This window comes from Lepidothrix coronata, unplaced genomic scaffold (assembly GCF_001604755.1).
Source record: "Lepidothrix coronata isolate B3197 unplaced genomic scaffold, Lepidothrix_coronata-1.0 Scaffold4, whole genome shotgun sequence".
NCBI lineage: Eukaryota > Metazoa > Chordata > Aves > Passeriformes > Pipridae > Lepidothrix > Lepidothrix coronata.
Genome location: NW_016690184.1, coordinates 2,699,149 through 2,724,474, shown reverse-complemented (window position 1 = coordinate 2,724,474; position 25,326 = coordinate 2,699,149). Strand labels below are relative to the sequence as shown.

Here is a 25,326-nt window from a genome sequence, read left to right as displayed (position 1 = left end):
AAAAGAAAAGAAAAGAAAAGAAAAGAAAAGAAAAGAAAAGAAAAGAAAAGAAAAGAAAAGAAAAGAAAAGAAAAGAAAAGAAAAAAGAAAAGGAGAAAAGTGTCATCATGTACATGAAATCCTGAGCTTGTTTGCACTTCAATAATTCAAAATATAGGATGTACACTGCTTTTAAACACATACTGGAAAGTCTGTTCAATACCAATTATGGCATTCACAAAGTTATGCAAGATTATGTTTTTCAAAATCGGAAAAGTTAAATGTCTCAGCATTTTACATTCTTATAACAGCTGTTGTAATGAGAATGGATTGACTTTTTACTACTTAAACACCTTCATTGCAATCTCTGCTTTTTAACTTTGACAACACAATGGAAGGCTGATAATAAAGTTCTTTCATTTCGTAAGTAAGTTTGTAAAGAGGGCAGAAAATGCTTCAGAAAGTGCTTTTGGGAACATAATCACCCTTGCAGGATCACAAAAATACGTTTTTTAGTATCTTACCCAAGTGTGGAAATAAGGTAAAACATTCTTTTGTTACTCCCTGATTCTCACTACAAACTGTTTTTTAAAAACTAAACATTATATCTCAGACCATGTCTTAGTCCCAATGAGGACTCATTTCTCATTTTATATTATTTTAAAATGTATATCCAATAATTTTATATTTCCAATATTAACTTATTGAATGCACTGCCTGTCCTCTGACAAGATATTGCTATCTTGTATATTTTTATTGAAGAATCTTTCCTTCACAGGGTTACTGGTTGTCACTATGTCCTTAACAACGAATTTACAAAGCTGGACAATGTTTATCCCCAAGAACTACAGATTTTACACATTAATTTACTTCAGAACTTCATTCTTCTATATCTGGTTCTGTGAATTCAATGTCAGTGGTATATATTCAGTATTTTAAATTATGCTTATTATTTTTACTTTTGCTTGCAAGGAAAGCAGCTTTATGAGATCATTATTTATAGGATGATGGTCAGGGCTATCTCCTGGAAAGAAATAAAATTTAATCTTAGGTTATTTTACAAAAGGTCACCCTTATTTCTTTATTAAGTGTTTACCCAAGGAAATAATTTGAAAATCCATATCCTGAGTCAGAAATTGATATACAGGGCAGAATTCAGTCTGGTATTGAAACTTCTAAAATTGGGTACCTATAAGTATGCAAAGTATTTAAGTTTCCATTAGTCAAAGGACATCTAGTCAGCACAATCTATAGAACCTAAAGGATGGTTTAACTTTATATGGTACCCAATGACAGTGGCACTTGCATCAAATTAAACTGAAAACGTAAAGGTCTAGTCAAAACAAAGGGAAAATTAGTTGTATAGGTTATAAAATGACATCTGGGTAACAGTTTGAGCTGGCAGCATCATGGAGAGGTTGTAAAAGAATATCTCTAAAATAGAATGCCCAGTATCTATAGAAACTCCATACAGAGCAGAATGTGCTAGCAAATGCCTTCTCACCTGACTCCCAGTTCTCCCTGGTTCTTCCCTGCAAATGTCTGAACAAGCAACTTCTGTGTTTTCCTGAGATTAAGATGATTTTTGTCTGGGATTTCAACTTGTATCAGCATTCTTAGATAACTGTGCACCTACACACTAGTCTTTCATGGTTCCTTAAAATGACACACAAGAGATGTTGCTATTTTTGCAGGAAGGTGAGAATGAAGCCAGGAACATGTGGGTCCTTTCAAAAGTGCTAGACATTTTCTAGACTAAAGAAATAAGGACAATTCTAGAGACTAGATCACAAACTTGTGAACCTAAGAGCACCTTGTTCTCTAATTTTGGCTGAAAAATGCTAACTTACTGTGATATTTAGACACCTGTACATTTCCTTGACTGTGATGAATTTTTTTCTATTTACTGGAAAAGCCTGAGAGGAAAAGAAGATTGTGTCTGATCAGTTTTCTTGTGTAAATCAATTACAAAAATATGAGAACAGAATGGCCTGCTTCAGATGAAAAAACAAAAATACTCTCAGCAGTCAACTGTACAGGCAAAGTAGGTAAGGAAAGATAGACAGACGATAGATAGATAGATAGATAGATAGATAGATAGATAGATAGATAGATAGATAGATAGACAGATAGACAGATAAAAACAGATGGTTTTGGTAAATTTAGCATAGTTTTTCTCTGCGTTTACAATGAAGAATACACAATTATAATTCATATTACGGTGTATGTTACCTAGTTTAAAATTTGTCCATATTATTCAATATAAATAACATTAAAAGCATGTAGAACCTGACATCAGATAAATATATATTGCAGTATACAGAACATGCTTTGTTGAGTAGTACAATAAAGAGATGGATGCTTCATATTTTCAACTGTACGTCTTGAAGGGGTGGTGGTAAATATTTTTATGTGTTTTATTCCTGTGAGATTTTAATCTCTGTGTGTACATGAAATGATGAAGTATTTGTGTAAGCACACAGACAATTTGTGTACCTAGAACATTGAATGCTTGATTGTCCACTTACAAGAAGGAGAAAGAAGGGGAAGAATGGGCTGAAGATGTGATGTGCATAGAAACAGACGCTGTTGACTTTTTCCTGTACACATTATAACTTTTAGAGTATAAACTGTTTAAAAAGAGATTAGACTACTTCCTGAATGCTGCTGACTCTTGCTCTCTTTTTAGAATTCCTGTACTAGCTTCATGACTCTATGTTGTCTAGATGCAATCAGAAATTCTTCAAATGAAATAATTATATTTTGTTTAAAATATGTTTTGTTTGTGTTATTATTTGATACTTTATATATTTACATTTTAAGCTATTTTTATATTATAATAAAGCAGTGGCTTATTTTTGTTAATAATCATTTAAAACTGAGTAGATATCAAAGCAAGTACACATAGTCATTTAAAAGGACACTGCTCTATACTGCAGTTAAAATTGCAATCATGAAGTAGTACAAGTCTAAAGGATTTAGTTTTAAGTTTGGTCAAAATAATGTACTTTTTACAGGCTAGGCATACAAATATATCAGATTCATTATAAGGAGTAATATTATTTTTCTGGTTCTCTATTGCTCTTTATATCAATATATGCAATCCCTTTATTTTTGACATTTATGTTGATGGAGTGACTCTTGGATTTGTGCCAATACCTGTGGCTTGATTCTGGTTCTATGGTCCAAATCTGGCATGTTGTTTAAGCCTGGGCCTTCTATTGAACTACTGGTAAACTTGACATCAGGATCATATTTATGTGAAGTTATGAACTAACAGTAACATGATGGCATTTTAATGCACGTTTTCAATATATGTGAAGTTATTTTGTGCTACTTCCATAGCTATGGGTAGATAGAACAGTGAAGACAACCACTAGAAATGGCATTATTAGGATAACATGTATCATCAAGAATCCTAACTATAGCCTGTGAAATTTAGAATTATATTATATACCCCATTACTTAGACTAATATCATGGATTGCAGAATGTTATCCCCAGCACATGCACTTGAATGCATATGTATATTATATTTAGTTAACTAGCTAGGCAAGAAATTTCTCTTACTCAATATTATCAGAGAAGATGATGACAACATTAAAAAGCCATCACAAATACACCATGCTTTCAGCTAAAAATCTATTTAGCCATAATCTAGCAGCTCTTGAACACAACAGGATTTTTTTGTGAAATTGCTTTGCTTGGAGCTGTTCATTTAGCATATTACCTTCCATTTAAACTTGCTTAAATCCTGACACACATTTGTATTATTCTCATTAAGGTCTGGCCACCCTGCATAGCTTAAGCTTAATAAAAGATCTTCTATTCAAATTCAGTGGTAAATTGTACAAATGTTGCCCTTGCAATCTTTAAATCATTTAGAATTTTAAGTGATAAACTCAAAATCACTATTTTTAATATTTTTCCCTGTTTCTGGGCATTTCAATTTCCATGGCTAATTCAATTCATATCAGGTACATTCCTTTAAGCAAATGTCATGTTTTATCAAATGCAACATTGGCCTCTAGTGTTTCTGTTTTAAAAGAATTCAACCAGCCTAGCGCATAGGAGAGAACGGTAAGTTGACTTGAACAAGGATGAATTAAATACAGTAAAAGCACAGTATATGGTAAACCTCATATATAACCCCTACTTCACATATAACCCCTCATAAACTGGAAGAATAATGTAAGTTCATATATACACATTATGCCTTCTCTGTGCTGAAATGGAGTACATGATGAACTAGTCTCATTTAATGATTTGATGTTCTCTTGATCTGTTTACCTGGTATACACTGAAGAACTGCATGTACAGGGTAAGATTCTAAGTACCACAGAAAAAAATATAGAATGGAAGTCTGGATAACTAAGGGAGGATCAACAAAAAGATATCAATAAACTGGTATATCTTATCTTAGGTTTTGCAATATGATGCAAGTGCATAGCTACTGTGCTACAAATATTTCAATGTATTTTTCTTAATATTGGGATGCTTCAAAGAATGAAAACCTTAAATCCATCTTCTTTATCCACTCTGCACTGAATTGCTTGTCTAGATTTAAATTCTGAAAGCATGAGTCATGAAAATAACTCCATATTTTAATGACAATGGCCTCTGGAAATCAACTATACAGAAATATATTTTTGGGGTTTGTTTTGTTTTCTCTTCTTTTTCTCCCAAAGGGTTATTTTCCACCAAATAGGCCGTTTTCAAAATTTTAGATTGAATACTGACAGATTTTGCCAGTGAGGACACAGACATTGATTGACGTCATGGATAGGCACGTGAAGGTCTTTGCTTCCCTCTAGTGACTGGTTCAGGAAGAGATTTAACTGAATCTGCTCATCTTGCTGAACTTTGGCACAGAGATTCAGCGAAAGATTAATTATGTGTAAAGACACCTGTGAGTTCAGTGAGACGCTGATACAGCATTATAGTGTGTATACCTGTGATAGCAATTGATAAAATATGGCAGATTTACACTGGACATGTCTTCGACTGTTTTTGATGGATTTTTACAGTTTTATTGGGCAGAGATACAATTTCAGTGTTAACAATTCAAGAACAACTATTAGAATTGGAAGATGACCTCGAGCATGCATTGCAAAATGCTATTTTCAAACATTTATTTAAGGTCATTTTGCTAAAAACCACTTCTTGTAGTAAGGCAGACCAGAATTCAATGAATTACATGATGTTGGATTTATCAGAGAGAATACTTATTAATTCAGGACATTTAGATCCACACATTTTGAAGTAAAGACAAGCAAACCTATACTCTGCAAGTGTTAAAAATTATATTGTAGCATATTGCCCTTATCATATTACTGAAAGTAGGTATATTTATACCAGTTGTTCTGTTTTTTTCTGTACTGACTGCAAATAAATTTAAAAGTAACAAACAGCATGATTTACTTACAAGCATTTTATACACATGATCTGTACCCCTACTATCAAAGGAATAGGAGAGAACGGCAGAAGGATACTTTGCACAGCTCCTTGTCACATGGATAAGCAAATATTCCCTAGGTTATGCAATGTCTATAGTGATGCAAGCAGATTTCATTTTGTTTAAGGATGGTATAATACAAGGACCTTTAGTGCTGTGGCACTACTTCTGTTGGATAAACAGAGCTAAATTCTCAGGAATGGGCAACAGTCATGAGATTATCCGAGTGAACCAGAAGAAAAAATAAAAATATCATTATAACACTCTTTAGAGATCTGCTTCATGGCAGGGGAATGGTATTGGCTTTGAGAACAGCTAGAGAGCATCCTCAATTAGGACTCAGGAATTTGGAACTCTAACTCTGCTTTGCTTCCATTATGCTCTAGTTTTCCCTATCTGTAAACCTGGAAGGATGATAGCAATCTCTGTGGTTAATTGCTTTTAAATCTACAGGTATAACAAACTTTAAGAGGCATATCATAAAAATGAAAAAATGTTGCCAAACTTTTGCAGTTGCAATTATGCTATACTGTACTTTTGGAAGCTGTATTTGATTTTGTAAACATTGTTTTCCTCTACAAGTCAGCCCATGTCCACCACCATGCTGGATTTGCAGATCCCATCTGGTGCATTTCTTCTTGAGGTATTATTAGCGAAAGCAATGATCACATTATATTTGACTTAGTAACATATATGAATTTTTCAGGAAACGTAGCTACAAAACCACATTACAACCAATTTTTTTCTGTTGTGAAGTTTATTCAAACTGCTCAATTATCTTTTGTCCTCATTATACACTAAAGATCTGTCAAAAGTCCAATTCATATCTTTAAATTTGATTATGAAAATACAATCGTTAGTTCCTTTTAGTCACATTTCAGAATTTTAATTGCCTGATATTACAAGAAACCAGTATTTTTAGTTTGTGAAAATATACATTTACAGAAGGGCAATAAATAGCAATTGAGTTCTCAATAAACCGAATTGATTAATCACCCAGTAAAAATTAAAAAGAAAGTGAATTTATTAGCAGGAATTAATCTGATTTCCTTTTTTATTATAAATCTCAGCAGGGCATGTAAGCTCTGTTCATAGCTGTGTAGGTGTTAGTGAAGAGCAGTGTTATAAAAAAGTACTAAATTATAAATTCCTCCCATATATACTGATTCATTTTGTGTATGACTTGAGCAAATTTTGGTCTGACTGTTTCAATATAAAGACACTCCATTTTATATTGTACAACATTTCACAACTAAGTTTTCTGCACTACAGTATAATCTTAGCAGTTTGTGAATTGAAAAATTTTAAAATTAGGTCTTGCATGGCTTGAGCAGTGGTTTGCCACTTGATCTGATCTGATTTGAATCAATCAAAGCCTTTTGGTTGTCTGCAAGGGAGTTTGGATCAGGTTTTTCATTCCATACTGTTTTAATGAAAAAGAATATGTTTCAGTAGTCTTCTAATTCTTTACACAAGACCATCAGAAGCAAAAGATTAAGTAGTGTGCAATCACACAGGTTCCACTATGGAAAGTTCTTCATAAAAGTAGGCATTCCAGGAGGCATTTATCTTCTGAATAAGTTCATTAATGAACATAAGCATAGAAGCTAATATGGAAAGAGAATTTTCTGCCTTGAAAAATGTGATAGAAGCAAAGTCTGACTGTAAAGCCAGACCAAAAAGTCTAACTAAAGTCAATGGAAGAAGCAAAGCTTTAGATGGAATATATTTCCAAACTATATTTACTCTCATTCAATTTCCTCCATATCTTTCTGGTGACAAAAATAACACAACTGTAAGGTAATATAAAGTAAGGAGAGGCTACTATTCCTATTTCCATAAGCAAATTATTACTTAGGATATTCTAATTATTTTATGATTAGCTTGACACATTTTGACGAAAATTATAAAGAGTCATCTTGAACATATTTTCAAACGTTCGCAAGGCTAGGACAAACAAAAAAAATAACTATAATGGTCCATCATGCTAATTTTAAAAGTCAAAGTGGAGAAGAGAGAGACACAGCAAGCAGATCAGTACTCCCTGTCAAAGCAAGCAAGCTTAAATTGTAAAGCCGAGTCGTATTCTGCCCTATAGACAGAAAAATCACCATTAACTGGTAGACTACTCTTTATTTCCATTGAAGAAATTCCTTTATGGACTATTTCTCCAGAATTGTATCCAGGGACAATGGAAGAAAAATAATTAAAAGCTCTACGGGATAATTAAAATAAAAGTAATCGTAAACTTTTTTTAACCTTCTTTTTAATGGAGGATGTGACAATACGTCTGGAGTGAAATTGTGAAGATACACAAATGTATACAATTCGTCATGTCTCATATATAGGTATTCACAATTTCACATAACTTTAGGGTACCAAATCTAAACCACTACCAATGTAAATTTGTATAGCAGTGGGGGAAAAAATAGAACAGACCTACCATTTGTCCTAAACTAAAACTGAGTCAGGTCAAAATTCCTGCAATATTAAAAATTTCAGCTAATTGCATTGTAGTTCTGCCAACTGTATAGTCAGCAGGCACAAACTACTATGAGCACGCATATGGACGAATAAAATGCTGTCATACTGTTATCCTTCTGCAGCAACTGGCAGAAAAGACTCTCAGAATACCAAATCCCTTTCCTACCCAGTGCTGTGAGATGTCATGTTGCACTGCATACAGATGTGGAGCACACCAGCAACAACTGACTCTATCCTGTGGAGAACACCTGTGCCCACATTATGTCCAACACATTTCTAAAAGAACAAACACCAGCTGCACTGTCAGGCCAAAATTTCATGGATCCTAGAGATCCATAGTGCTGCTTTTTGGCTGAGGTAGAGTTCATTTTCTTCATAGTGGCTAGTATGGGGTTATGTTTCGTATTTGTGCTGAATGCAGAGTTGATAATATAGAGATGTTTTTGTTATTGCTGAGCAGTGCTTACACAGAGCCAAGGTCTTTTCTGCTTTTCGTACTGCCACGCTGGCAAGGAAGTTGAGGGTGCATGGCAGGCCAGGAGGAGACACAGCCAGGACAGGTCACCCAAACTGACCAAAGGGATATTCCACACCATATGACATCATGCTCATATATAAAGCGGGAGAAGAAGGGGAAAGGGTGGAACCTTTTGAAGTGATGGATAAATCCAAGTGACCATTGTCCATGATACATTTGCTCTCCTGCAGTTGTCTAAACATCTGCCTGCCCATGGGAAGCAGTGAATTAATTCCTTGTTTTGTTTTGCTTGTGTGCATGGCTTTTGATTTACATATTAAACTGCCTTTATCTCAACCCATACATTTTGTAGCTTTTACCTTTCTGATATTCTTCCCAATCCTACCGGTGGGAGAGTGAGCTAGTGGCTGCATAGTGCCTGGTTGCTGGCTGGAGTTAAACCACAGCATCCAGACTGTCTGTTATGGCACCTATCACAGACATAAACATCAGAGATGGTAAAAAAGTTCAAGAGAACTGTCTGGACTGCCACAAAAAATGGCATTCTTTAAATGAAAATGTATACATGCATATAAGGATTCTTTGACCACTTGGGCTTACAGAGCCTTGCCCAGACTTACATAAAACAAAACAGTGCTAGGAAAAAAACCTGACAGTGATATGGCTAAGATTTAGGTTTGGCATGGTCACAAATACATAGAAACAGTGGTAAAATTAAATAAAGAGGTGCTGGGAATCAGCTTCCCAACCCATGAATATTTTCCTAAATAATATGACAGAGTTCCAGCAGGACACATTGTGAGTAACACACTCCAGAGAAGCTGACAGCTCAGTGGGCATTGGCTGCTCCTGTAAGGCTGAAAAGTGTATTTCAAACTCAATTAACTTATATAAAGAAAAAATTGATGTGACAGTCCCTGAGGTCCCCAAGTAAATGCATCTAACTATTGGATCACTTGCTAGTTGAGACTGTCTTCTTTTACTTTCCAGAGAGGTAGAAGGGACAAAAGAAAAACTTTCAAGTTTTGTTTCATCTTAAAATTTTAAAATCACTTCTGTGGGGTAGGAAAATCAGCCCTAGTACCTGATTAACTCCTTTTCTTTCTCTTTGTAGACTAAACCACTGGAATTAATGTATCACAAACAGTTCCTGACAGCAGGGATAGTTTGCTCAGACAAACTATCTGAGCAAAGCAAAAAAGACATAACTCTTTCTGGAGTTTTTGATTGGTTGGTTTAAGGAACAAAATTGTTTCTCCTGGGAATGTTAATTACAAATATTCCATACATTTTCCCACACACTAGAAGGAGAAGCATTCAGCAACCTAAGACTTTACTGAAGGCAACATTTAAATATATTTTCTGAAATGAATAGATGAAGATATCACTCAGATTTCTGAGAGGGAAAAGTCACCTCTTACATACAACTCATGCTACCAGCTTTGTGTAGGAAAGCTGGAAGTATCAAAGGAAGCACCAGAATTCATAAAAAGCCTGGTTTCAATCAACACAGTCAGGTGTACTCTATATTTTGGGATAATCAACTGAAATAAAATGCTGAATTATTTGATTGAGTTTAATAAATGACATAATATCTTATTCTTTAGTTGCACTGTCTCAATATTGTACACATATTTGACTAGCTGCCTACAAAGGGCACAAGCCTGCCAGCTTGATGAATGAAAAAACTAAAACATAATCAGAGGGAAGAATCACCATATCTCATAGAAGGAATAGATTAAAGCTGCTTTTGCCAAAGTTAGGGTGACCAAATTGTCAGAGATACCAATGGCAGTAGGATAACCTTGATGATTTGATGTGATTTAAGAGCTCACAGATCCAGAACTTTCTTGAAGGATGGATGTCAGGGAACTAATCATTGTTTCATTTCCTGAAAAGCATGGCCAAAATCCAGATAGACAAAGCTTTCCTTGCTGCTGGAGAAGTATTAAACTGACAAGATGAGTATCATTTACCAAATATGAACTTGCAAGGCATGCAGATAAAGATGTAGAAGTGGGTAAAAAGATGGCAAAACCCATTAGAGGTTACTGCTGCTAACTGTATGCTGATGATAAAAGCTAACACAGGATTCATCTGAAACCACTTAATTTAGAACACCTGACTCACAACAGACACTTGATTAGTTAAACACCTTCAACTAAAAGAGGGCTACTTTTTGTTGGGTTTATTCCCAAATACTTGCTAAATCCTGGTTATGCAAAAATTACTCCATTTGGAATGATATGAGTACATCACAGCTCTGTAGGATTTGCAATATGAATTAGGCAATTAACCCATCAAATCCAGTTGCCTGCTGCTGAGGACGACTAATTCCTGAGGCTTAGAAAAAAGTGGGGGAAAAAAAAGAAAACAAGCCACCAAGAACGCAATAAAATAATGGGCACCTAACTATTTCTTTTTTAAGATTGTTAAATAATAGGAACTGAGTCATCATTATAGAGCTTTCATAATTTAAAACTCACAGTGTCAGAATACAAATTCTGAAATATTCCTGACTAAATACAAATACAAATAAAATGGTCCAAACCAAAAGGAAACAGCATTACAAAAATAAAGTTTTGAGTAAGCTTATGCTCCCACAGCTAACACTATAGATGTTTTTTTCCAAAGGGATGGAGGAAAAAAGTAGAAGTTTGCTCTTGCCATTGCATACTCAGGTAAGAGAGAGTGTCACATTCTCATACAATAGCACACATACATGTGTCAAACACAGTGGTGTCCGTGCAGATCTTACAGATGCATCACATCTTATTGAGAATATCTGAGGGCTTATATCACTTTTAAAAATGGATGCATCTTCAAGAATACCTCCAATCTTAAATTATTTTACCATCTTCAATGGCTACACTAATATGCCTAGAAAATATATCCTTCAGTATAACAAAGCATGTGTTTCTCCCTCAAAACCTCAGACTATTTTACGTAAGTTTTACATCAATTTCAGATGTTTCAAAAGTTTGCTTTTCCATTCAGATTCCAAGCATATTGAAAACAGTACTTATAGGTACCACTGAACTTCTCTACAAGCAATACTAAGACAAATACCTGCAAAACGAGTGGTGAGGACAAAATACATTTGTTTGCAATTACTTCACACATTCGTCCCAAATACCTGCATGAAATCTTTTAATCATGTTCTTAAATCCACAGCATGGGGGTTTTTTTTAAGTAGTCTAATTTCATGTAAATGTGCCCCTGATACTGTGGACTTGAACAGTGATATCAGAGTATGTGCTCTAAATACACAGTGCTTAAAGCAACGCATACAGAAAACGATAAAACCCCACTATACCACTCCTGTGTAAGCAAAACTTTGTAAAGAGGAAACAAAGAACTCGTTCAAAATCTTTTGCATTCCATGTGCTCATAATAATGCATAATATCAAGTCTTTCATGTACTTAATCCCACATATTTCATAGAAATTGCATACTATGGTGTTGCTGGCAAATAATGGCATTATGATTCTTTTGCAGAGGCACAGACCATGGTATTACTTGTATTTGGAATGATTTCTAGTATCATGTCCACAGTTTCTCATTTCTGTACTATAATGTTGTTTCTCAGCCACCCGTGTACTGATGTAAACCCAAGCTCAAGGATGAAACTACACACAAAATCACAGTCATATAATTTCTAACACCGCAGATGAGTCTGTATAATAAGACATATAAAATATACCTGGATAAGAAGCACAACATCAACTTTAAAATAATATGACAACCATATAGGGATACTTCTTGAAACACTTAATCTGCATGTATGCAAAATTCACCTTGACTTTAATGGGAGATTTACTGTGAAAGATTAATTCAGCAAATTACAACTGCATAAACTTGGGATTCTTTTTTAACCACACTGATTTTACTGCTTTACTTTCATGCAGTAACATTTTCTTTTTTGCTATAGAAGGGACACACACTAAAAAAAGCAGAAGAAGACTGATAGTAAGCTTTCACTGCTTAGTATACAGCTATTATTTTAATAAACTAAAATGAAAATTTCAATCAACTAAAATGAAGATTGCTGTGGGGATCAAACTTAAAAATTATATTTTTCCCTGCAGTAACAGAAATGGGAGCCTTCCTCAGTTATTTGTCTCATCGTTTACCCACTCGCTTGTTGCCCAGCAACTACCATCAAGGAACTACAGTTCTTAGACATCCTCATTTTAATCTTGAGAGAGCAGATTAAAATTACTATGTGAGTAATCTCTTCCTGGTGAGATATTGTATTATTTCAATTTACACAGCGGCAGAAAGGAAGCCAAGTGACTGGAGAATCCAGTACTTTCACTCTGTCAAAGGTTTCTTTTTTCTGCCCTCGTACCACCCATTTACTGACCAACTACTTAAATATCATTAGGTACTTTGTAATATTTGAGCCATAACAATAGAAGCAAACATCTGTCACTTACATTCTTGAATCATCCCAGAGCACACAGTAGGGATTCAATGTGCCCTAAAAGAAAACAAACAAACCCATTAGTTACTGGTATACAAAAATATGTCTCATGCTTGATCTAAAAATTTATTTGAGTCTCCTCCTACAAGATTATCCTTATACTCTGATGAATTGATACCACTGAAGTGGCAAAAGCTTAAGCTTAATTCTTATAGAATATTTTAAAGCACTTGAACCTAAGAGCAGACTACTTGTGCGTTCTCTGCTTAGACAAGGTAAGCATAAAGTTGTCTACTTGGCATACCCTAGTAGAAGTGAAATATGAGATAAAAATTAATCTGTTAAGAGACTTGACCGAACATTTCTGGTGTGTTTACAAGCAGAACTTTAGACACCTTAGGAACTTGGATGTCAAAACCAGTAATGCCTTTAAAAATTTTATGCATATGTTGAGTAAAATGTTTGGAGGTCAAGTTTTCAGATGACCCCACATTCAATATTAAAAGGATTTGTCAATTGTGTCCTAAATCAGTGGAGCTTTTTGCTCAAAATATATGTATTATCTCTGATGTGGTTGAGCTTTACAATCTCAGCTCCAATCTCTTCAAAAACAATGGAAAATTTCTTATTTGATTTAGAATAGGATGAGAACCTATGTTTATTACATATCATTGAACTATGGGGAATGTTTCAGGAAATTGAAAAGTATTATTACTCATGTTTATTTTGCTGCCTAGGAAGAGTTGAGACAAAATTAAAATTCACTCAGATTGACTTAGAGGCACTTAAAACTGCAAAACCATAGTCCTGTTCATCATAAGCTCTGGGTATTCCCAGAAATCAGAACTATATAAACAAATTATATAAAGTACAGAATAAAAATATATTTTTTAAAAAAATTGAAAAGTGGTTTAAAGAAACAAATACTATTTTTGTATATCAATGTTAGCGAACAGCGTAGATGCACTAGATATAAAAGTAGTTTCATATAAACAAAGCACACCTTAATATTTCATTCTCAAAAGTGTTTTATTTTTAGAAAAAATCATGGCAACCTGTGAAGTAAAAATCTATTAAATTTTTAAATCATTCCATCCACCTCTTTGTCAAAGACAAAAAAGGTCCTTCTGGAGATGCTTGTGAGAGAGGCATTTAGGGAAACTTTGAATCTCTGGTTCAGTATTTTGCTGACTGCATTGAATTTCATGAGTAGAGCATAAATATTTGAAACCAACATATACTTATGGCACTTTATATTTACATAGCACTATACAAACATAAATAAAGAATGCACCGTTCTGTGAAGTATTTATAAGATAAAGAAGAGGAAGGGGAAGAGGGCACAGGACAAAGCATGGGATAACAGGCCAGTAGAGATTCAGAGACCAGGTCCTGCATCACTAGGCAAGAGCTTTCAGATACATAGATGGAAGAGGATATAGAAAGGTAAGAATTAGGGAAAACAGAATGTCGATGCAGAATTAACTTTCCTTTAAAATGTAATTTTATAAAGAGTATTAATTTGTATCCTAAGTCTGGGTGAAGAAGTTCTACTTGCAATCTGATATAGCTATGCATATTAAAAAAGTACTCCTATAACTGCATCATAATAAGGCTTTGCATCTCTCAGATCTAAGACCTCTCTCCTAGCAGTGGACATCATACAGTTTATGCTTGGTATTCCCACAGTGCATGGAGAATGAACACAAAAACATTTTCAGAAAAAATGTCCATTATAAAGAAATCTACAAAATAGAGAGAAACAAAGGCCTTTGCAGAAAACTGAAACACGATAGAACTGCTGTCAGATCACACACTTCAATCTCTTTGAAATGTATTCAAATAAAAAAAACAAAACAGTATGTTTGGCCATTGCAGTCACTAATGAGAGATTAAGCAGAAACATGGAAAGCGGGATAAATATTACTTCCATTCCTTAAGGAGGGTATGAAGGTTTGCTCCATCAGGACTGGCAGCTCGCCAGGGTACAGCAGCCTTTCAGAACGTCTTCCTCTTTTGATATCCTGATCAAACACCCTTCAAGTACTGTGAGGACCACAAGAAGCCTGTCTCTGTGTATGCTTCTTTGCTCTTAATCTGTTGCTCCCTTTTTCACAGTACTTCTGGGTCTGGCCTCTTGGCGATGTCTCCTCACACCGCTGCTGTTGAGCTGCCTCCAACAGCCACCACCCTTTGTGGGGGCAGTGCTCTTACCAGTTAATTACTCAGCTGCAGTGAAGGAAGCAGCTATTGCGTCCATTAACATTTATGACTGCTGTAGTAGTGATTTATACATTACAGTACATTACTTGGATATCTCATTACTTTGACATATGTGTGTGTGCCTACTTGTACGTATCTCTGCCTAGCAGATAAAATTGAATTTTCCAGATGTGACTGGCAACTTGGACAGCTACCCAGCACAGTGCCAAATGTGTTTTGTAGCCAGGGTTTTCAGTCTTATTGAAAGCTTGATGTTCTATGCTACTGCTGGCTCATTACTTTAGTATCCCTGGAGTAAACTTCTGTGTTGTCAGAAGGTGAGAGTTCATATTCTCTACGGAGCAAATAGGATTTTGTTTGAGTTGTGCATTTTTTTAAAGATTGCTTTGGTGTCTCTTTAATCAAACTACTGGAAAATTGTGGTCACAGTCATCTACATGTTCACAGTGCACAAGACAAAATATCATGTGCTCTAAGTTATGCATTGCAACCCACATTCCACTCTGGTCAACTCTCTGTTGTATTTGAATTTATCTACAATCTTCAAACAATACATGTAATTGTGATTTGCACTTCCTCCAAAAAATCATCCTCCAGTTTTATTAATACACTGGTTAGTTTTGATATGAAATGAAGAAATCATTAAAGATCTTGAATAAATTAATATTTAAAGGCTAATTTTATTTAGTTATATTAACTCTTTTTATCTCTTTTAAGTCTTTTCATACTCTCTTATCTACTTAATTTAGTCAGTGGATAAGGAGGTAAAAAAACAAATGTGTGGATATCATTCTATATATTAGTAGGCATGGTCTAGAAAATGCTTATAAAATTAGTCATTAAATCAATTTGCAAACAAACTGTTCTGAATAATAAATAGCATTTCAAGAACAAAGTTTTGAAAGGAACAAATATAACAAGGAGATCTTAAAAAAAATCAGATGAAAGAGAATGTATTTTATTTTCTGTTTAATAATTAATCTATTTAACTGACATAATGATTAATCTGTGAGCCATTATTATGTAATGTTCAAACACTAAAGATATATTAACAATAGTTTTGTCTTTCTGTATGCAACATAAAGCTTTTTCTATGGTAATATATTATAATTGAAATGTCATTATGAAGACTAGGACTTGAACAAAAATCACCAAATGTTTAAAGATATTAAAACTGTAAAACTGATCCGTATTCATAGATTTTCTAGAGCAATATATTATCATTGTATCTGCCAGTCCAACTCATATATTCAGGTGGATTAGGAGTCTATATAAATATAGTATGTATGTAAAATTAATTTAAGGGCTAAAAACTTTATATAAGCTCTTGATGCTTCTCTGGATTATATTATAGGACAAAAAGTGAGCCAAAAAGAAAAAAAAGGGTCTGATATGTATTAGCAAGGTTACTGTCATTTTGCTTTGTCAAGACTTATGCTAGCTCATACAATATTAATTAATATTCAGCTAGTGAAAGGTTGCCAAAGCTAGGTGACAGTTGGTGTCTCTAATCTGAACTTTTGTAACAATGAAGTTTCATTTGCAAGATTTTCAAACTTGGCAAAAACTTGCTCTGTAAATTAACCAAAGGGATGGATTAAAAAAAAATAAAAAAAATTCCTCTCTACAAATTTTCTAGAATTTCATCTTCTGGGGACAGTAGTTCAACCTTTTCTTAGTCTATCCTTGCCCACGTTGTGCTTCTATTAATAGGTTGTGCTTGGCCTAAAAATATTTTCAATGCTGATACATTGTTTATTGGTATTATTTTCTTTTATAATTGTTTAATTTCTTTTCTAGCATAAGTGAGCAAATTAATGAGAATTTTTTTTCTCACCTGCTACCCTACACTTTTGTAAGTAGTAATTTCAATTTCGAAATATAAATATCATAGTTTGCAATTCATTTAAGTAGTCCACCAATCACTGTTGAAATAATAGATCATACAACGAAAATTACCATAAATTCTTCCTAATAATGATCTTAGTAAGATCAAAATGAGTATTTTATTTCAAAAGTGATGGGTTTTTGTCCTGATATACAGGATTAATTTGTGGTTTACTCCAGCAAATATTTTTTTCATTTTTAGCAACATATCTGACAGGAAGGAAAGTTATGTTAATGACCGATATTTTCTCTTAATATATATGATATAACTTAGGTTGGAAACGAAATGAAACAGCAAATGAAATCTACCCACCATAAAGAATCTTAAACAGAGACCCATAAACCCCCAAATCTCCACAATTCTTTGTCAATAAACTTCTGATCTTATTGAAAGGTAAGGAGTCAGGTCAGTTTATATTCCTCTATTCCTTTTTTCTGCCTAAGTTTTGCTGAGATGTTCTTTGCATTAGCACTTTTCTGGGAACAGAATGGCAGGTCATAATAACCATTGAGGGCAAAATAGTTTCTTCTAACCTTGAGTAAAATGTTAAATGTCTAGAGTTCAAAAAGTTTCCTTCATACTTTTTCCCAGAGTCACTAATCCAATTTTGCTACAGACTGAAATATTTGGAAATTCTGCAGTTGAATTGCATCTATATGACCACTTCAATAACTGTTTATAACTAAAAACCCCAGAGCTTTAAAGGTTTTTGCATAACAATAGTATTTTCAAAAGCTTTAGTAACTGTCTTTTCTAATTGACCCTTTATGGTTTTATTCAAAGTAAAGTCTAGTTCTTAATAACATAAACAGACAGAGTTCATATGCTGTGCCGTCACATAAATTACTCTTATGCTTGTTATTTAACATTATTTTCCTAATACTGTACATCCCTGTGACTGTTGGAGATTACTAACAGCACAAGAAAAACTCTTCATATTTTTCATATATTTGGAAATAAAGTTCCTTTTTTTTTCAGATCTAAAACATTTTTAATGTGAGATTAAAGCCTCAAAAGTACAGTTTTAACGATTGCACAAAAAATCTCAAATATTTATAAGAACTGTAAGTTAAACTGGGACCAGAGCATTTTTTTCAAAGTCTGGTAAAACAAGTAAAACCTGGCTTTTTAGTACGAAATAATGAAAGCAAAGAAGAAAAGACCTGAAGAACTATGTAGCTCTATGACCTATGCAGGGAGCAAAAAATTAAGCATTCGGCACAATACTACATTTCCAATTGTAACCATCAAAGCATTTAATGGAAACTTATCAGTAGAAATTGCTGTTCAAATGAAAACTTCAAAAAACACAAAACAACAATTAATTTTGTTTCGCATATACACATGCATGAAACAAGTACACACTACCCTCAAAGATTGTTAAACTGTTCCCGAGCTTAAATTTTAGAAGTTAAACTAGGTTTTATTAACTGTTTTTTAAAACAATGTCTCTTTTTTCTCTCATATGATCTGACAAATACTCTCGTAAGAGCATATCAACTATCCTTGTACTTACATTAGACAGATGGGCCAGTTCTATCTCCAGGAAAGAATCCGTAGTTTTGGGCTCAGGTCGTATAGTAACAACAATGATTTTTGAATTAACAACTGTAAAATTCCTGTTAAAAAAAAAAAAAAAGGTAAAAATAGAAGATTTAACTTCGTATGAGGTTAAATGAGCCTTATATCTCATGGGGTATTTTCAGTGACTTTAGTTGACAAATATTCAGCGAGAAACCAGATTTGTTTGGAAGTAGTGAAAACGCTCACTTCCAACTGTAACCAATATATCCAAGACTAAAGAGCACCAAGGATAAGGAAGTGCAATTCCTTAAAATACAAGTTATTAATTAGAAGAATGTATTGATTACACAAGCATTCTGTCCATGTTTGAGTGCATCTCATTTGCTTTTCTCAGTATAGGCCCACTAGCTATGTTTTATAAGAGACAGTAATTTTTCTTCCAAAGTGATGTGTTGGACTTTTTTTCTCATTGTTAATTGTAAAATTGTGAAGATGGATGAGTGCAATGGGAGATTGTACAGTTGATTCTGTGCTCATGAAAAAAACCTATCTGTTTCCAGTTTTTAAAAAAACAATGTATTTGGTATATGATTGGGCAACTTCATCCTCTAAATACTTATTAAAATTTAAACCAAGTGCTCTGACTTAAATTATGCCAAACCACCTTATTTTTATCTCATATGTGAGATTAGATTTGGTCCTCTGTTATTGTACCAGGTTATGCAAAATAATGATTTTCTGTGAATTTTTCTAATACATCATCAATTTTTCTTTTATGTAAAATGTGGATCACTATGTATCATAGCAACCTTTCCAGGACAGACCTAGTAATGCCAAGGCTATGCTACTACAGGCATAAAGACATGTTGACGTGATGTTCATGCCTGGGATCCTTGCTTCTTATGACCCTAGAACAACCATCAGTTACCAGCCTTACTGTTTCTGATAAATATTATGGTAATTTCTTTGCATGTAATGCAGCTTTCAACACCTCACAGAAAGACAAATTCGGTCATATTTAGGTAGATGTTATCAAAGAAGAAACTAGGCAGTTTAGATGTAATTATAAAAGACAGTATAAATATTCTTTTGTTATTATTGTTGTTGTTATTGCATTTCTTATTTTCTTTAGGGAGTTTGTATTTAGGAGAGGATTCCATTCTCCTGAATCATTGAAACAGGAATTGCCATGGCTACAGTAATAGAAACTTAGCTCAGCAGGCACTTCATTCAGCACAAGGAATGAAATTATTCTTCTGGGGCAAGGTATGAGTTCTAGTCCAATTTTACTCAGCCAAATCACATAGTGGAAATATAATAGAAGTGGCTTTCTATTTTACTTAATTCCTATTTCTTCTCTTTAGCGGCACTCTAAAATCTCACACATTGTTGAGGAAAACATCTCTCTCTATCAGACTAACATTTAATGTTTGGCAATATTTCAGTACATTCTGTAGAATGACAGTAGTTGAATATCTATAATTCTTCACAAGCAAGGTATAATTAAAAAAAACCCAAACAAACGAACAAAATTCCAAATAATGAAAAAACTGGTTTCTCTAACAGATCATGACAAGTGGAAACAGAGCTTACTAGCTATTGAGACTATGTCCATTTTGGAAATTCACACAAAGTAGTGTAAATATTGATACTTCAGTACTCTTTTACAGTCAGTCGTTGTGCGTCAATAAACGTTTCCTTGCTGTATCTCATTTTGGTGCAGTTCTGATGGTTCTAGCATGAGATCTGAAAGAGCACCTAAGTGCCTAGTTTATAACTTCAGTACATTTATTTTACCTCAGTTTCATGAAAACTCTACCAAACCACTTACATTCTCAAGAGCCCCTATCAGACTCTTTCACCAGAAAATAAATATGACTGGCTATATTGCTGTGAAATGAAAACTGCATCCCTCATTGCTGTCCTGTCTGGGCTGAGTGCCTAGTCGCATATTTCATATTTAACGGTTTGGACAGTCTCTGAAAGAATACAATCTGGCAGGTATATTCTAAACTCACACAACATGTTAAGATGCCTCTGAACTACAGCCCAAAGCTTTGTAATCACGATAACTTCCCTCAAAACCACCAGTGTGGTGCCATTGCTACCTTTGTTTAAGATATTTTTTTGAAACGACAGCCTAGTTCTGAGAACACTTATCCAAGAATTTAAATAATCAGCTTTTACAAAATGTCCTGAAAGGTAAAATATGTGGATTTCAGTTCCTGTCATGTTGGGAATGACATAAAATGGGAAAGACTCATCTCACACTTCTTGGGCAAGTGCATTATCTTACAGATTTTTTATGGTGGAGAGTGACTTCACCATTAGCTCCTTCTATTCTATTCTATCAAAAATAATCTAAAATTCAACTTTAATGAGAAATGAAGTTTTACAGGATGGTGCTCTGCTGACTGTCCAGAAAGATGCTCATAAAGGTTAAGTTTAAAAATCAATTATTCAAAAAAATTTATCAAATTCCTTGGGACTATGGCTGAATAAATCCTTGAAGATTTAAGACAGCTAAGTTTGATTGAGTAAAAGCTCAAGAAATGCTTCCAGAGCTGCTGTCCTAGAGTTTCTTTTCTGATCTGCAATATTAATAAAATAGAATTATATTATTAAACTGTTTTCCTACCTGGGCATAAATTTTGAGGGTGTTTTTTATATAAGGGAATTAATATTGATTCTATGTGATAAGAAATTCAGATTTTCTTTTCTTTTTAGAATGACTCTATGTTGCTAAAGAAAAATGAACTCATGAATAAGGCATGTTGCTATCTCAAGACAGCATGATCGAAATTACAGATCAATGTATACAAGTTTACAGAAAAATTACGAATGCTTAAAGGCATAATGTGACACATTAAATACCTGTCTGAGGTACTCCATCCTTAGTCTAACAAAGCTGACCTGAGGAAATTAAAGAGCCTTTTTGGTTGTACAGCACCTGAAGAAGGGGGTTAGGAATGCTGTTTCAAATGGGGAAACACAACATTTCAGTGCAGGAAATTTTAGCAGGAAAAGTATGGTGGCTGTTTAAGGAACAGAAAAAAAAACTTGATACAGCAAAATCATTGATTCTTTATTTGTTCTTATTTGTTAAGGGAAAAGGTAAAAACTATCATGCAGTATGGCAATATGCAATGTATTTCTTCAGAGTGCCCAGGAGACAAATTATATATAATATCTTTTAGATGAGTATTATACTGAGAATCAATTTTCTGTGAACCTAACAATAACATAAATATGCTCAGGGGTGCGAGAGCTGTGGAAATAATATTCAGTCTACAGTTCTGAAAATATTCGATATTTCAATATCTGCTATAAACAAGTCCATAAGATATTACAAGAACAGTGCAATGCAGCAAAGTATATTAGGAAATAGAATCAGCTGAAGTTTATTTACTTGTGCATGGGAAAAAGTAATTATTCTATTCTTTTGAGGATGAATAAACTCATTTTATCTTTGTTTCCCTAAACTTTTGCTTAAAGACTCCTGGCAAAATTCTCAGAATAATATACATGTACCAGTAGGATTAAACACATTGCCCAAAAAAATTGCATATTAATGTAATTCCAAGTTCTCATCTCGCACTGTATTTACAAGACTTACTTTTAATAGAATCTATGCCAAAAACAAATCAAGCCCATATGGTAAAATGTGGCTAACTTTGGAGTTTATGAAATATATTTTATAGGCTGTCCAAGATAACAAAAACCTCATTTTACTCACAGAACACCTGTGATGTGCCAGATGGGGATTCTGTGGTCAGGTGCTTTGGAAAATTTTCCCTAAAGATATATGGAGATACTTTGTATTTGTTTGTTTGCTTATTTTTTAAAAAATAAGTTCATTGTGATGATGCAGGAGTTTGCATACCTTTTAGTGCTAAGATTAAGGAATGCATTGGAATGCCTGTCACCTTTGTTCGTCTAGAAATTGCAATCAAATATTTTCTTTACTTCCACCTTAACTTCTGTAAAGCCAGGAACTGAAATCACAGGGAAACTGGTAAATCTTTCCAGATATTTAACTGCAGTCAGTAGAAATCATCTCTATTATCAGGTTGTCAAGGTATAAATGATGTGGCCTTTGAAATCAAACACAAGCCCATTTTACTTATTTTAGCTTGGTTTAATTTTTGTTCATCTTCATTCCCATCACTGACATATGTAACAACTGGTATTTTCTTTAGAAAAGGATCCCATAGGATGCTTATCCAGAATGTTTTTTCTAATTCCTATGTTGTACATGGCTAAGAGAATTTTAGATATCATATAAAAAATAGACGATGTTATATTTCTTCACATTTTACAGTGTTTGCTCCATAGACAATGCTAATGCAGTGATCCTTAACCATTTCACTATGTTCTGCACTACTATGGTTATTACAATAATGTTTATCACAGTTAAGCAAGATTAGTAGAAATAGTAATTAATATAAACACAGGCGAGATGATAGTTTCTCACTGCAAAATGCAAGCAAACAAAAATAAACTTTTTTCAAATGCAGTGGGACGTACAGAAACCTTCATTCATGTATTCAAACAAGTGTAAAATGATAAAACAATATAATAAAGATCCCTTTAAAATTTGCATGTCAGTTCTAATTTTCACAAAGAATATAACAACTCAACAAATTCAGCACTAATTACAGTTGCAGGTTTTTTCAAATTTCAAATTAGAGAATCACAGAATCATTTAGGTTGGAAAAGACCTCCAAGATGAACGAGTCCAACCTTTGACTGATCACCACCTTCTCAACTAGACCATAGCACTTAATGCCACATTCAGTCCTTTCTTGAACACCTCCAGGAGTACTGACTCCATCACCTCCATTGGCATTCCGTTCCAATGCTTAACCACCCTTTCAGTGAAGAAATTCTTCCTCATGTCCATCCTGAACCTCCTCTGGTGTAGCTTGAGGATGTTTCTTCTTGTCCTGTCACCAGTTGCCTGGGAGAAGAGGCTGACCTCCACCTTGTTACAGCCTACCTTCAGATAGCTGTACAGAGTGATAAGGTCTCCCTTGAGCCTCCTTTGCTCCAGGCTAAACAATCCCAGCTCCTTCAGCTCCTCCTCATAGACTTTTTCTCTAGATCCTTAACCAGGTTAGTTGCCCTTCTCTGGACGTGCTCCAGCATCTCAATATCTTTCTTGAAGTGAGGGGCCCAGAACTGGACATAAGACTTGAGGTGTGACCTCACCAGTGCCGAGTACAGGGAGACAATCACTGCCCTAATCCTGCTGGCCACACTATTTCTGATACAAGCCAGGATGCCACTGGCCTTCCTGGCCACCTGAACACACTGCTGGTTCATGTTCAGCCAGCTGTTGACAAGTCCTTTTCCCCCAAGCAACTTTCCACCCACTCTGCCCTGAATCTGTAGTGCTCCATGGGGCTTTTGTGACCCAAGGGCAGCACTCGGCACTTTGCCTTACTGAATCTCATACCATTGGCCTTGGCCCATCAGTCCAGTCTGTTCAGATCCCTCGGCAGAGCCTTCCTACCCCCCAGCTGATCAACATTCCCTTTCAACTTAGTATCGTCCAAGAACACACTGAGGGTACCCTAAATCCCCTCATCCAGATCATCAATAAAGATATTAAACAGGACTGGTCCCAATACTGAGCCTTGGGGAACTCCACTAGTGACTTCTTACCAACTGGATGTAGCACCATTCACTGGAGAATGCCATGGCAGACAGTATCAAAGACTTTGCTAAGATTCCACCTGAATGAACATTAAAGTAGCTGAATGTGTCAAAATGCATTCAATAGCATTTAGTATCTTTGTTGATGACATCAACAAAGGGATTGGGTGCACCTTCAGGAAGTTTGCAGATGATCCCAACCTGTGTGGTGTGATCGCCATGCTGGAGGGAAGGGATACCATCCAGAGGGACCTTGAAAGGCTCAGGAGGTGGAAATCTCATGAAGTTAAACAAGGCCAAGTGAAAGGTCTTGCATTTGGGTTGAAGCAATCCCTGGTATCAATACAGAGTAGTGGATAGAGGGATTGAGAGCAGTCCTGTTGTGAAGTACTGGGGGATACTGATGGATGAAAATTGGAACATGAGCTGGCAATGTGCGCCTGCAGCTCAGAAAGTCAGTTGTATCCTGGGCTGCATCAAAAGTGTGGCCAGAAAGTTGAAGGAGGTGATTCTGCCCCTCTCCTCTGCTCTTGTGAGACCCCGCTTGGAATACTGCATGCAGCTCTGGGATTCCCAGCACAAAAAAGGCATGAAACTTAGATTAGGTCCAGGGGAGGGTCATGAAAATGATCAGTGGGATGGAACATCTCTCTTATGAAGAAAGATTCAGAAGATTTGAGTTTGTTCATTCTGGAGAAGAGAAGGCTCCATGAAGACATTATTGCAGGCTTTCAATACTTAGAAGGGGTCTATGATTGAGACTTTTACCAAGGTCTGTAGTGATAAGGCAAGGCCCAGTGATTTTAAATTGAAAGAGGACAGATTTAGATTAGACATAAGGAAGACATTTTTTCTAAGGGTGTTGAGACAATGGAACAGGTTGCTCAGAGAAGCTGTGGATGTCCTATCATTGCAACTGTTCAGGGTCAGGCTGGATAGGGCTCTGAGGAACTGGTCTAGCGGAAGGTGTCCCTGCCTGTGGAAGGGAGTCAGAATTACATGATCTTTGAAGGTGTCCTAGTTAGGACAGCTGAGTTCATCATGGTATGGGTGTAACCCAAAACTGTGTATTCTATAGCCTTCCATGCCATTTCCCAGAAACTGTTGTCAATAGACTATTCGCACCCTCTGCTCATAAGAGCCTGACTCCTCAGGCTATAAACTAGGTGTTAAGAGGCCTGTGAGATAGGAGGATGCTCTTACCTTTTATGG

General features: G+C 34.9%; 1 protein-coding gene across 10 annotated transcripts in view; it reads right to left on the bottom strand.

Annotated features, from left to right (window-relative positions):
• ADGRB3 (adhesion G protein-coupled receptor B3) overlaps positions 1-25,326 on the bottom strand; it is a 463,874-nt gene that overhangs the window by 171,964 nt on the left and 266,584 nt on the right. For all 10 annotated transcript variants that reach the window (XM_017825573.1, XM_017825611.1, XM_017825640.1 and 7 more), the window contains 2 exons: positions 18,449-18,551; positions 12,835-12,878 (listed from right to left, as the gene is read on the bottom strand). In XM_017825573.1, the coding sequence (XP_017681062.1) occupies positions 12,835-12,878; positions 18,449-18,551 (147 nt within the window). The remainder of the gene's footprint in view (positions 1-12,834; positions 12,879-18,448; positions 18,552-25,326) is intronic.